The sequence below is a fragment of the Enoplosus armatus genome, chromosome 18, assembly GCF_043641665.1.
Source record: "Enoplosus armatus isolate fEnoArm2 chromosome 18, fEnoArm2.hap1, whole genome shotgun sequence".
Classification (NCBI taxonomy): Eukaryota; Metazoa; Chordata; class Actinopteri; order Centrarchiformes; family Enoplosidae; genus Enoplosus; species Enoplosus armatus.
In genome coordinates this window covers 12529542-12543667 of record NC_092197.1, presented here as the reverse complement: position 1 = coordinate 12543667, position 14126 = coordinate 12529542, and the positions used below count along the sequence as shown (strand labels likewise).

General features: G+C 40.5%; 2 protein-coding genes across 2 annotated transcripts; one reads left to right on the top strand and one right to left on the bottom strand.

Annotated features, from left to right (window-relative positions):
• Positions 1-696: 696 nt before the first annotated feature.
• LOC139300939 (annexin A3-like) lies at positions 697-5039 on the top strand. The gene is made up of 14 exons (XM_070924148.1): positions 697-758; positions 1171-1210; positions 1325-1372; positions 1579-1666; positions 1823-1917; positions 2034-2147; positions 2384-2474; positions 2616-2695; positions 3068-3124; positions 3346-3439; positions 3584-3679; positions 3789-3847; positions 4252-4374; positions 4533-5039. The coding sequence occupies exons 2-14, from the start codon at positions 1199-1201 to the stop codon at positions 4587-4589; spliced, it is 1014 nt and encodes a 337-aa protein (XP_070780249.1). The 5' UTR covers positions 697-758; positions 1171-1198; the 3' UTR covers positions 4590-5039.
• A 56-nt stretch (positions 5040-5095) lies between these two features.
• On the bottom strand, positions 5096-13988 carry rcl1 (RNA terminal phosphate cyclase-like 1). The gene is made up of 9 exons (XM_070924724.1): positions 13832-13988; positions 13333-13404; positions 12707-12882; positions 12108-12182; positions 11836-11960; positions 11094-11219; positions 10553-10709; positions 6265-6368; positions 5096-5269 (listed from the first exon to the last, which is right to left on the bottom strand). Exons 1-9 carry the CDS (start codon positions 13959-13961, stop codon positions 5116-5118), a joined length of 1119 nt encoding a protein of 372 aa, XP_070780825.1. The 5' UTR covers positions 13962-13988; the 3' UTR covers positions 5096-5115.
• Positions 13989-14126: the final 138 nt, after the last annotated feature.

Genomic DNA, 14126 nt, shown 5'->3' with positions numbered 1-14126 from the left:
AACTTAACCCAAACCTTTTATGTATTTTATCTACAAATAAAACAATATATATATGAAAAAATGTATCTATATAAAATACATACATTTACCCATATATAATTCACCCATGCAAATAACCACTGACTAATGTATTCTATTTTGTATTTTCACCACAAGATGTCGCAGCTGTCCCTGTGCTCTCAGTGTATCACTTTCATACCTACAGTTAGAATTAAGGTCTGGTTTGGGAGCTACACTGACAGAGCCAGGCCTTGATGTCGATCAAAAATTGTGGTCTCAAGGTCAAATTACTTTTTTTGATTGAAAACAAATATATTTTTTCCTGTTTCTCAGTTCCCTTCCTCTTTCACCCTGGCTCACATCCTTAACCCTGCCCTGAGAGCAAACATGACTTTGGACCCGCTGTAGTTTATTACAGAGCTTCTTGGGTTATCACTGAAATCTAATGGCTAATGGCTTCTAAGGACACTACAAGGTTGAGTTTTACATTAAAAAGTTTGCGTTTGAGAAATACTGTACAGCAGATGATGCTACTTCTAGTGAAGTGGGTAGATTGTTGCGCAAGGGAGCCAAGTTACAGAGAAGACATATCACAGGCAGTACTGTTATTGTGTACAAACGAGGAGGAGTTTATGGAAACTGTCTCCATGATTCAGCTTCCTGATGGGCGTTGCCTTCCCAACTTCTCTGAAAGGTGTGGCGAGTCTTGGCGCACTGTGAAATTCCTCCTCTGACATCAATCCTGTCCTCTTACGGAGGTAAGACGAACAATAAAATGTTCTGACTTTTGGTCGTAGTCTTTGTGTATGAACACGTCTTTATTGTCCGTCTGTGTTCCGGGTTTTGTGGGTGTTTTTTGCTTTGCTCATCGGGAAAATTGTAGCCTATTTTAGACTAACTTTTATTCACGTACACGTGTCCATTCGACTATGCTGGCTTACTCAACCTTTAACTGTCAAATGAGGGTAGTTATTGTGGACTAATACGAAGATATTAAGAAGAAAAAGTGTTTATGTTACCCTAAGTAGATGCCAAACGAGGCGCTGGTAGTGAAAGTCAGAGGATGAAGTGAAATGTGCAGAGAGAGCAAAAGCAATGAGAAGCAGGGGAAATAAAACCTGTCACTATACAGAGATATCAAGAGGCTGATACTGTGCTTCTCCTCCCTAGTTTGAGACTTTTCTCTACAACCACAACAATGTCTGTTTGGGTGAGTAGTCACAGGCTGTCTGTGAGTGATAATATGATTTAAATTACATTTTAGGCTTAAAATATGAGAATATACATGCAATGACTAAAGCATATGTGTTGACTTGTATTGTAGGATGACTTGGACCTGCTCTTAGACTCCCCCTCGTCACTGACGGTGACAGTAAGTTGGACAAACTCTTAACTTTTAGTGCGATGATAATGATGATGATGATTGCTTGAGTGGATATTGACCAATAGGAAAGCTCAGAATATAAAATATTGAAGAGGAAACGATATATCCAGCATTGTTTTACATTCAGAACAACACTGGTTGATCATTTTTCATTGTGATGTATGTGCCTGTGAGTGACTTTCTGTCTTCGTCAGTCCGGTACAAGAGGAACTGTGAAGGACAACGCAAACTTCAAAGTGGAAGAAGATGTGTCTGCACTAAGGAAGGCCATAGAGGGCATTGGTAAGTTAATCAGTTACCATTATCAATATATTTTCTGTGTATCGGGCCAACATGCAAAGCACAGTTTTATATCTGTTATATAAGGTTGTAAACCCATGAGCTCTCCAACTGCAGGGTACGTGGTAAGCCTGTCTTGTGTTGTCCTCTTCTTTGTAGGTACAACAGAAAAAACACTAATCGAGGTGTTGACCCAAAGGAGTAACGCTCAGCGTCAGCTCATTGCTAAGGCCTATGAGAAAGCCACAGGAAGGGTATAAGAATGGACTCACTTTATTAATTCTGTGCTGTGACAAAGACGTTGATCAAAATGAGTTTCATGATGGTGGAGTAAGATTTGTATTTGTTGTTTCCAACCTTCCTCCACCAGAAATTAGTTGCTGACCTGGAGGGTGACACTCACGGAGACTTTGAGGACTTGTTGGTAGCCTTGGCAACGCCTCCCGCTGTCTACGACTGTCATGAAGTCATCAAAGCCATCAAGGTGAGAGATGACGTGACCCTGCTTCAAAACAGAATCTGTATTGGCCCACTGATGTTTCAGTGCGATTCATGTTTTATGGAAAGTGTACACAAAAGTGTCTGCACCCTTCAAAATGTCATTTAATTCTTTGAACACTGAGCCAAAGACACCTGTTCTACAAGAACAGCTCTTCACTCTCTGTGTTTTGTGTATGTATTATCTATCTATTATCATCCCCTTGTGTGCATCACACACAGGGAGCAGGGACCACAGAGAGTACGCTGACAGAAATCTTTGCCTCGAGATCCAACAGGCAGCTCAAGGCCTTGTCTGAAGCGTACCTTGCTGGTTTGTATTTTCAATACAAAGTATTTGTAATTCCACCGGTTAGATAGTGACTCAGATTATTGTGAAACGGTTGGCAAACATTCATGGTGTAATGTGTCTAGATTATGGTGACATTCTCTGTGTTGTGCCGTTTCTCTGAAGAAACTGGAAGATCGATGATTCATGATCTGCAGTCGGAGGTGTCTGGAGATTATGGCAAAGCACTGCTCATCTTGGCTGAGGTGGGTCTACTGTAAAAGAGAACGCATTCCCAACAAATGAGAATCTGACCTGAAGCTGTAAATTTATTGTAGCCAGACAGCCCTGAACATTCCTATCCTATCTCTAAAAATGAGATGGGGGGGAAAGAAATGAACCCACACCTCAAGAAAAAATGTTTCATACTGGAGCTAAAAATGTTTTAAGTGAGACAAAATAAAATCAACACAATACTACAATCCTTCTTCAGTTAGAGGCCTGAATTGTCTACACAGAGCTTGTCATCTCTATTATCAAATTACGAATGTTTAGCTCATCACTTAAGTGAGCAAATGCCAAATATATTGGAGTTATTCAGCGTATCGCAAACTTTGTTCTTCTGTCCATCCTCGCAGGGGAAGAGAGACGAGAGCACCGGTGTGGATACTGCCAAAGCTAAAGCGGATGCTAAGGTATATTCACTGCAATTGAATAGTTCATTGTGTTGTCAACCCTTGTTCTTCCACCTGTTTATCGAGCACATTTTAGAATACTGAAGTGTTTTTTTAATGCCATATACTACAGCCACCTAGCTTGTGTGGCTAATGTGGCCACAGGACGGTTGTTTGACACTAACTCTCCTATTTTAAGTTTATAAGCTGTATGTATTTTCTCACCCTTATCATTCCACCAGGCCCTGTATGAAGCAGGGGAGAAGAAGTGGGGAACTGATGAGGGGAAGTTTATTGACATCCTGTGCCACAGGAGTGTTCCCCAGCTTCGACAGAGTGGGTACAACCCTTACACAAAATGACATGGCAATTGAAAAAAAAAGGTGGTGGACCTAGGGCTAAAACAACTTCAAGAAATCCATGTTACACATTCAACAGGAGAAAAAAAGTTGTATTCAAATCTCTGTTATGTTTTGGCAGCTCTGGTAGAGTACAAGGCTGTAAGTAAGAAGACTCTGCAGGATAGCATTGAGAGCGAGATGTCTGGACACCTGGAGGAGCTGCTAGTGGCTATTGGTGCGAGAAACATGTCATATTGTCTGCCTATTTCTGAGCCTCACATTCAACAGTAGTCCATTTTCATTGTGTTGCATCTTTATTTAAATTGATCTCTTTTTTTGTCTAGTTAAATGTGTGAAGAACGTTCCTGCGTACCTCGCTGAGATCCTTTTCAAGAGCATGAAGGTAAGCAGGACGATATGTCCATCTGCATCATGAGGGCCCGTTTAACCCCGAGCATTGTTCTACCAGTAGCTCCCAAAACTAAATCCACATATTGTTTGGTTGCACTCTCTCCTTTTTAGCTACATCATACAATTGTATTCGTCACCAGTGGTGTGGAAAGGAATGTTAAGCCTGTTTTATTGCTGCTGCTTTGACTAAATGTGCACCAATGGTCGACATGTGTCAACAGGCTCTAAAACATGCAAAAAAACTGCAGACATAGAAGCAGCCATTGTTGCCGGATAATGTGAATAAGTGATATAAGTATCTGCTGAGGAAGAAGAGACTACTTCTTCTGTGTTCTTCTGTGTGATTTACCCAGGTCTGATTTGTGCCTTTTGCCTCTCAAATGTTACTTTGTCCAGGGTGCAGGGACCACAGAGTCCACTCTGACCAGGATACTAGCCAGTCGCTCAGAGATCGATTTGCTGGACATCAGAGCTGAGTACAAGAAGCTGTTTGGATGTTCCCTTTACTCCCAGTTAGAGGTCAGTACACACACCCACAGATATGACATTTAATACGCTCATTACACTCTACATATCAACAACGTTAAAAAATGTTGTGGTATATTTTTTTGAGATGTGTTCCTTAACCACAAGCTGTTTTATTCTCCTCCCTTTTCTTTGTCTTCATGTTGGTGTAGTCTGAAGTGTCGGGCAGTTATGGTGATGCCCTCAAGCATCTATGTGGCCAAGACTAACTCCTCCCAACGCCTGTGATGAAAAACATGGTTTGAAGTGCAGCTTTACTCCATAGCAGAAAACGCATCTAATGATGATGATGATGATGACCAGTCGCTGACCTCAGCATCGTACAGATACTTTAGCTTGAACTCAGCCGTAACAACGGCTGGAACTAACCATCTAGAAATGCTTTATAATGTGGAATTCAAGTAATGTTCAGACATCCAGACAACCAGAGATGTTATAGTGCCGTGCAGACTGGATAATAAACACACAAAGAAGAAGCTGTTATTCATGGATATGAAGATGCTGTTGAATGTATTTTTGAATATATAAAATTGTTTGTATTCCATGTGACTGATAGCTACACATTTATTCTTATATGTTGTAACACAAAGAGCATAAAAGTTATACACACAAATAACTAATGTCATAACTTTAACATGTAAGAAAATATAATACTGTAAAAAAATACTGCATTCTGTTATTTGATGTGAGTGAGATACAAGACGACACGGTCCCATTTATATAAAAATACTTATTTTATTTCAGGGTTTTGTTTATGTTGCTGTAACCGACTCCTACGCAGGTCATCAGGACCTTGTCCCCCCCTTTCCTCTCGTCTTCTGAAGGCTTCTGAATCTCAATCTTGAACATGATCTGGAAGAAATCTTTAATGTGTCTGAGGAACTCGATCCTGGAGGGACGGGGAGAGAGAGGGAAGGAAGTTGGTAAGGAAAATGGGAGATGAAATTTCAGTTTCATTTTTATGCAAGGAGAGGTGTTCACCCCATGCTGGATGAAATATATTCAAATTGTCAACAACTACTTCACACTGGGAGTTCAAGAACACAGTGTCCTGGGTCTACTCCATGCTGTCTGCTTCAAGTGATGTTGGGAACGGTCAAAGGGCATCAGTCCTATCTTTTCTCTCATTATGTTCAATTCTTAAAGCTAGGATGTCAAAAATCTGAAATTCAAAGGTCTTATAGATAAAGAAGATAAATAAATACACATCATTGCTCTAACCAGCATTACCTGAGTAAGGGGAGGAGTGTATTGTGATGGCACTGCCAATCTTCAGTTATCATAGTACTGTACTTGAGAGGGACACAGCACCGGTACCATGATAACTGAAAATGGACAGTTCATAGTTCGCTCCTCATTGGAGATGACGATCATGTCTGAAATCAACTTTGTTGCCTTTCTAATTGTATCTCGTTTATCCATAAAACACTTCAACTGTTTGTTTACAAGAAATTCATGAAGTTAAAATGTATCTGAAACTGTAAATATATTCATTAATTCATTCATTACACATTCACCAAACACCTTTGTATGAACCGACACTGACCATGTAAACATACAGCTGGCCCCTGATGATGCATGTGAAAATTAATAGTGATCCAAAGTGATTGTATTTAACTGGAGCTTATGTATAACAAACTGTTGAGTGTATTTGTTGTTTATTTGTCCTGCATTTTGTGCCCTTCAGTGGGACAAGAACTTTGGAATATTGTTACTTGCCAAGACTGGACATGGAGAAGAATAACAAAATGTTAGGTCCAGTCCGTCCACATTTGGACAAAGTGCAGCTGTGTAACAACTTATGAATAAGCCAAGGGCCTGTTTGTAAAGTTCAGAGGGGCAGGCAGCTTTGTGTGTGTCTATTACTGAATGACAGTGGCTTACGTGTAAGGGGAGAGCGGTCCGAGCAGAACCTTCGACACGTCCTGTTGGCCAAGGGTCATCAAAAGCAGCGCCAGGCTTTGATTGGACGAATCCACGCAGCCGCCCTAAAAACAGGGAAAGGGGAGAGGCCATGAGTTTCAGCAACAAAAACAACACAGAAATACGTCATGGAGGTGGAGATGTTTAAAGATAACTCATTGATTATCTCAGGCCCAACACTGAGGCGACTGTAGGGAAGATGTTTTTCAGCTCTGGACACAAATATGGGACGATAATGTATTAAACTCAAACCTAGACCAAATAGAAAAGAAAAAAAAGAGTGAATCAGTTTTTGGTTCCGATCCAAATTTAAGACAAACATATGCCCAAAGCTACAAGTACAAAACATTTTGAAGCACATTTGTTTACAGTTTTGATGTGATTTTATCACCATAATCTTTTTGAAATTCACATGTGCATTTTAATCTTCTAAAATGTGCAATTCGTTTTTATTTAACTGCCTTTTCTTAATGACAGTGGACACCGCAGACATTTGCAATTGAGGAGTCTGTGACAGAATGCACGGCTCGTTTCTGCAGGCTGTGGCTACATGTTGCATCTGTGGCATTTCTCTCACATGACACTTTCTTTCTTCATATATCCTGTTGACTATTACCTCCCTAATAACAATAATGCTGCATTTTTTCAGCCTCTCGACCTTCTAGCCCTTTGCCTGTGGCTCCCCTTTTTCTTCGACTTATGGAGGTATTTAGGAAGACAGAGGATCCACTCTCTGTGTCCAAGTGATCGCATGCCATCCTGATTACTCCACAACAGCTATGTGCTATTCACCAGCCTGTATGAGGAGGCCTATGTAAGACTGGACACACCCAAGGGCATTTTATACATTTTATAGATGAAATGAACTTTAAAATGGCTGTCCATTCTGTGATTTTGTTGAAGTTTATAGTAAGACTTCTACCATTTAATGTCTTGTATTAAATTGAAGTACAGCAGCCACAGCTCAACTGCAGCTACTCAAGTTCAGCTTCTTGTACTGCGCATCCATTCTATGTGACAGAGTCATGCAGCACTGTGGCATCGTGACAGCTTGTCAGCAGGAAAATGATTCAATTACATAATCATATCACCGAAACCACGGCAAAACTATGGTGACATTGTTATTGTTGATAAGGCAGAGATTTCGCTAACTGCATTCCTTCCACAAACTCGAAAAATGAATTCAAACAGATACTTCATGACTTACAACCTTATGAAGAACTACACCTCCATCATAACTAATTTCCACCATCTTACTCCATTAACAAGCCTTGAGAGTAGAAGTATGATGGATTCTGACATAAGTTTTACCATATGACACAAAATAGTCCATCGTAATGTATAAACTACAAATGTTTTCTGTGTATACTTCCTACTGTCTGGATACATGAGTGAATATTTCATGTTTTTAACATTGAGCTCCACGACATTTTCCTAATCCCGCTTAATTTGGCTCCAGTAAAAACTCAGTTCTCATTAAGAGGAATAAACTATCAATTTTAAAGTTAAGTTTTATAAAATCTCAATGACATTTCTCTTACATTTTCCACAGTGGATAGCACATAAAGTCGACTATTGAAAAAGTGTTGAGCCTGAGCATCTTACCTGTTTGTGCAGCTGTTCTGGGCTACAGAAGGGTTAGGGTTCAAACGACTTAAAGTATTCCTGAACTGTTTCTGATTTTCTACCTTTTGTTGGGCATGTCCTTTTTTTTTTCAAGTCACTACAAGAAACATAATTAATTAAGATCTCCCAAGAGACCAGCAGCCACCAACCGGCTACAAGGCCCGACGGAAAAGTCCCTTGAATCCTTCGAGCAAACGGCAATCCCCTTTCCCAACATTCAAATAAAAAAATAAAAAATTCAGTGGAGATCAATGATGCAATAAAATCTCAAATCAAGGGTCGACTTCCAAGCATTTACAAACTTACTTGACCTAAACCTGTATAACAAAGAAAAATTGAGTGGATGCCAACTGGGTTCAATAAAAAAAAATTAAGGAGAAATCCTTGTTCTGCATTTGTTAGCTTAACAGTGAACACAGCAATAGGTTACAGCCATCAGCTTCTTTCCTGAGGACTGATTTTAACCTAATTCAACTACAATCTTAGAAAAACAACAACCTGAGATGTTCCATAAAAAATATTCAAGTTATAATCCATACCTGGGTAAAAAATACATTTTCACTGGACCCTTGCCTCAAATCCTGAATGTCGTCAGACTCGTTGTGTAACCACTACTATGGTCTACTTTTTTACTTGTAGCTCTCAAGCTGAACACTATCACAAAAATAGTGGACACTGGTATGGAAACATTCTGCACATGACAAAACTCTCCACACAGCCAAGTTAGTTGTCTCTGTACATAAAATAAAAAATAAAAATAAAGATCATTTAACATCAAAAACTCAACACAATTTGAGTGCAGCACTTACATCAGCTCCTGTCCAGTGTTGACGTTGTTTCCAAAAAAGTCCATCGTGTAGCTTTGGTTTACTACAAGAACATTGTACTGATTAACCATAAGACAAACAGACGCTCACATACAGAGCGCCTATGCCCTTTAATGTGAATCCAGCGACATTTCTTTTGCTTTCTCAGTTTTCAAAAATTAACTATTCCAGAACAAGTCACGCATCTATTTCACTCTGGTGTTATCCTTTCTCCTCTGCTGTAGAAACAACCCTGTCCTCCTGCTACAGTTGGGTATTAAAATCAGCATTTATTTAAATGCTGTTCAATTTCTGAACTGCTGAATCTACATGTTCTATGGCAGCTGTGGTTTTTGAGAAAAGGAACAAACCGTTTAAAACGGAAGGATTCGGAGGCTGCTAGAGAGAAACGTTAACTATCCACTCGGTAGCATGGAGTTGAGAGGACGCCTCCAACAATATTCCTATTTCAGAGTTAATCAGTGCTGCCCTGACCAGCTAACTCGACTCACATGGCTCCTATGAGAGAGGGCTCAGAGCCATGTGGAAGCAAACCGGATCCAATTGTACATATTTTGATGAAGTGGGCTCTTTTTCCTGTGTGACTATGTGAAATTATAAGTGCCTCTGTGTGTTTTTAGTAACAGCTACTACTGCAAGTCACACTTGTAGACAAACTACACGGGTAGAAAGACATTGATACATAAAATGTGACTCAGTGAGAGCATTCTGTGGCCTCAAACATGACCGGAAATCTCCACTCAAGAATTCCTAATTTAACACTATTCAGCTGACACATCACCTAATCGACTGAAATCTGACGGCATATGTCAGGTATTCCCCACGAATTCTGATTTGTCCAGGGACAGTCTGAAAACTGATTCTCCAGCTGCTGCGTGCAGAGTAATTAAGACCTGTTGTCAACTTAATAATGGAGATTTTCCAGCACAGTAGATTTTTGAGTAAGTTGAAATTTAGCATAGTATCATAATTCTGCATTCTTCCCAACAGTACGATGGGTAACAGATTTCAGTCATGCGGTTTGTTTTCAACATAAAAATGACTTCCCTGCACATAAGCTTATAAAAAATGTCCCTCCAAACGCATTCAATAATAAATTAGTGCTGCATGTATTCTGTGGACTGCTATCCGACTTGAAATGAGTACAGGCAGGTAACCAGTCTGTCTGCTGTAATTATGTAAATAAAAAACAGGACAGGCTTGGTATTTTGAATGGCAGTTGCTTTGTAGATCAGTTAGGTGATGATGGAGCCGTCAGTTGTTTGCAGCATTAAAGCAACTGAAACACAGACGAGCACCATGCACGATAATGAAGCAACGCCTTGTGTTTGTAAATCCTCACTGGTTTTATTTTGCCTTTTTAAAACCAAAATTATATTCAAGGTAGGCTTTTTTATAATAAAAGGACACTTCATCTTGCTATTGCAATATCAAGCCTTCCCTTGTTTGATTAAAAATGCTATTTTTGGATGTTTATGGGCACACAAGGTCTGTTTGCGCAACAGCTGAAAACTTCAGACACCTAAGTACGACTGAGTCTGTTCACAGTGAAAAAACATCTTGTATACATTGTGTCTTCACTGCAGCCTGAACCTGTAAATTCACTGTTCAATGTATTTCCAAATTGAAACAAAAAATCAAAATTCACATCAATGACCACAAAAAATCTGGTCTCAGACTGAAACAACTGAAATAATGGATCTTTTCTGTGACGGTGGACCTCAAAAACAACAGCACGGACACGAGTGTGTGTGCAACGAGTATGTACTGCATGTGAGGGTCTTTGCGGTACCTACCCGATGTACCTCCTCCAAAAGCAGTTTGGCACAGTTCCTGCCGAGGTCCTCTGGTAGTATGGGGTCTCCTTGTCCCTGCGGCGTGGACGAAATCTCAGCACTGTGGAAGGAGCCATTCAGCGTCTCTGCCACCAGGGTCAGACCGAAACCTGGAGACCTGCGGTTACCCAACATGAATTACTTGGTGTCTTTTTATAAATAAGATGGGATAACTGAAACTTATAAATTCACAATGGGTGTTTTTACATTTTAACACCGGTCACCAAGAACACCAGTAATAAATAACTATCTGTTCAAGGCTCCTTTGACCAAAAAGTCCTGCCGACTGTTGATCACCTGTACTCATGAATTATTTAGAGTATTTTGTGATTGGTGACTTTTGACTATTGTGATTCTTGATTCAGCCGTGTATACTGAAGTATTCTATCAGATGATATGTATCTATGCAGTTTATCTTTTGAGATCTTTTAGGCATCATGAGTACAAGTGATAGACATTATGCAACAAGTGATGGCCTTCTAATTACATTAATGTTACTCACTTGCCAGAGTTGGCTCCTTTCATGTGGTCAGTGTAGATGTAGATGTCGGGAAGGAACTGGTTGAGGACGCCCCTGGCTGACTCCACTATCCTGTTGGCCATCTGAGGAGAAACTCGCACTGAATATCTGCGTTTAGACTGTCAAGGACCTTTGATGACTCATACAACAGTGTGACTTTGTGGTCTTTTACTGTGTGCTGTGAGAAAACAGATCGCCAATATTCACCAATGAAAACAATCAGTACAATTTAACTCTGAAGGGAACACATTGTGTGGTACCAAACTCCAGCAAACAGACAAGTTTAGTTTCTGGCATTCATGAAGAGAAAGACGCTAAAGAGAGATTAATCAATTCATTCATCAACAGAAACGTATTCAGAAACTCTTTTGACAATCGATTGATTGTTTGCATTTTTTGGGGCAAAAATGCCAAAAATTGTCTCTTTCAAGCTTCTCCCATGTGAGGATTTTGACTGTTGGGCAGACAAAACAAGATCTAACATCTAAAGCTGTCACGTTGGACTTTAGAACATTATGAGCGTAAGAAACTGACATTTTATAATCAAAAGGATTAATGGGAGAAAATCAGTAGTTAGTTAGTCAGTAGTAGTCATTAGTTGCAGCACTAACATACACAACAACAAAAAAAATGACTGAACTGTGAAAACCCTTTTAAATGACAATTTGTATCACTTCAGTTTTGTTCACAGATGAAAAAAAGGCCATGACTGTGAGAAGGATACGCCACTCCTCTGATCCTCTTGATCTTTCCTGGGTCAGTCAGCTGCACCGGCCTGATGGTCCTGCGGACAGGACATGTGAAAACTACCTCTCCTCCCCCACCAGGTGCCATACCCCTCTTCACCACCTGAGGGAGCAGCAACATAGAGTGTGAGTGTGAGATTGAGACAGAGAAGGACAAACTGACTTGTTTTAGTAGCTGCACTATATTTGAATCTACAATTTATAATATATATATCTTGTGCTAATCAACAAGCTGCCTTTGTGTCCTCACCTTGAAATCAAAGCCCTCTCCATCAATGCCAAACTTCTTCATCAGAGGGAGGGCTGTGGACTTCAGCAGGTCGACCTGCAGGAGACCGACAGATTAAACCTTTAAAACATGCTTCTGTGTCTTCAAAGGGTTGAAAATGGAAACCTTGCAAGAGAACACCAGCACAGGAATCTACAATGGACCATTTCTCATCACAGCAACAGAGACGCTGTTCACTGTTTCCATGACAACACCTCGTTCCAGTGTCTCCACCTCTTCTTCTTACTGCTTTCTTGCCTGTCATTTGTTCACATTGTTCACTTTGAAACAATGCAGCTCACAGCAAAGAGCACAAAAAAAGGATGACGCAGTGGCTGAGACTGACGTCTCTTTACAACATTGTTGACCTGTAATGATGTGTGCACTAGAGGGCAGTGTCCATTTGGATTTGGGAGGTGAAATTCACTAAACAAAGAAGGTGACATGTTTTTTGGCAGAAGCATGCCTCGGCTCCGCCCAGTGTGTTCATGAGCCAGATGAGTCCAAATGAAATCAGAAGGAGCAAAATGAAGAAACAGCTAATAGTTAGAACGTGGTCAGATGCATGCATGTGTCCTCACCGTCGGGTCAATAGGGTCGTTCGTGACTCCCCTCAGAGTGGCCTTCAGAGGGGTCTTCATGAATGGAGCCAGCATGAGCAGGGCCTCCAGGTAGTAGCCAATCGAGCGCTGCAGGCTACAGTCATGTTCTACAGAGCCACCATACAACAAGCCAGGTTGGTAGAACAACACAGTACCTTGAAAAGACAAGACACATAAGGGCAGTGACTTTACAGTCTTGTTATAACAGAGCCACTGAATTAAAATGGAAGCAGTTATTTGCAGGGAGGCAATCAGAATTTGTCAACATAGACAGAAAATAAAATATTGGTTAGATTTTCTGCATGTTAATGCAGTCAACTGGGCTTTATCGTTGTAAAATGAGAAGGTAACAGTTATATTCTCTAACATCACTACATTTGCTCTAACTTGAGCAAAAATGACATGTAAAAATAATAATATAAATACTGTGGAAAACTTTCAGCTAAATAACTACAGCCAAAATCCTTTTATTCATATTGAAGGTGTCTGTCTGTTGGTGTTAAACAATGCTGACATCTCAGCACTCTGCTATCATCTGACAATACACAGTAATTAGATAAACCACACAGTCTGTGACAAAGGTAACATTACAGTTATATCCTCACCTGTTTGGTTAATCTCTATTCTGGAGCCATTGGTCACTTTGTCTAGCAGTCTGATGAAGCTGGCCTCAAAATCTGGAGAAGACAGAAAAAAAATATGCAGTTACAAAGACATGTTTTCTTAAATTACAGCCAAGTCTACCAAAACTTTCATGTCAACAAGTACGTATGGTCAAATGCATTCCTTCTTTTTATAATTTGCATTCAGTATCAACACATATGGAGTCAAACAGGTGGTTAAAGTATTCTTGCATCTGCTGTGGGAACTTCTGATAATCCTCATTCACATGTGCCAAGATAAATCTCTCCACTAATGTAAACCAACGCTCTGAAAGAACTAATGGGTAAGGTAAATTGCATTTATCTCACATTTAAACCACTGTCCCATCGTTTCCCCACCTCCTACGCCCAGTGATAAAACACACTCCCAACTGCGTAACAGCTAGCTCGTTAGCTGGCGAGCTAACTGCGACGCCACATGCAGAGTGAAGCTGCAACTCACCGCGGAGCCCCGGGTCGTCATCTTTAGACCGTATGTTTCTGATTTTAACACGCTTCCCGCTGAGTGTGGATAAAACCAGCCGCTGTCTGAAGAAATTGCAGCCGTCGTATGTGAGTCCGTGACTTGCCATGTTATTGTTGTTTCTGCCTGGCGTCAGTGGAAATCCACGTGTGTTTGTCCAGGAAGACGTTGTTGGGGGCGAAGATACGGCAAAACAGGAAGGTCAAAAAGGAGTTTTTTTAAGGGTGCATCGCCCCAGTTGGCCACAAGATGGCGCCAGATCACCATTCATTAA

Excerpts from the sequence above, each read along its gene's own strand:
- LOC139300939 (XM_070924148.1), top strand. Across the intron at positions 2,696-3,067 it reads CACTGCTCATCTTGGCTGAG|GGGAAGAGAGACGAGAGCAC; the intron begins GTGGGTCTACTG and ends CCATCCTCGCAG. Across the intron at positions 3,440-3,583 it reads TGTTCCCCAGCTTCGACAGA|CTCTGGTAGAGTACAAGGCT; the intron begins GTGGGTACAACC and ends ATGTTTTGGCAG.
- rcl1 (XM_070924724.1), bottom strand. The coding sequence starts at position 13,961 with ATGGCAAGTCACGGACTCACATACGACGGCTGCAATTTCTTCAGACAG. Across the intron at positions 10,710-11,093 it reads AAAGGAGCCAACTCTGGCAA|GTCTCCAGGTTTCGGTCTGA; the intron begins GTGAGTAACATT and ends GGGTAACCGCAG. Across the intron at positions 5,270-6,264 it reads GGACCGCTCTCCCCTTACAC|GATCGAGTTCCTCAGACACA; the intron begins GTAAGCCACTGT and ends CCGTCCCTCCAG.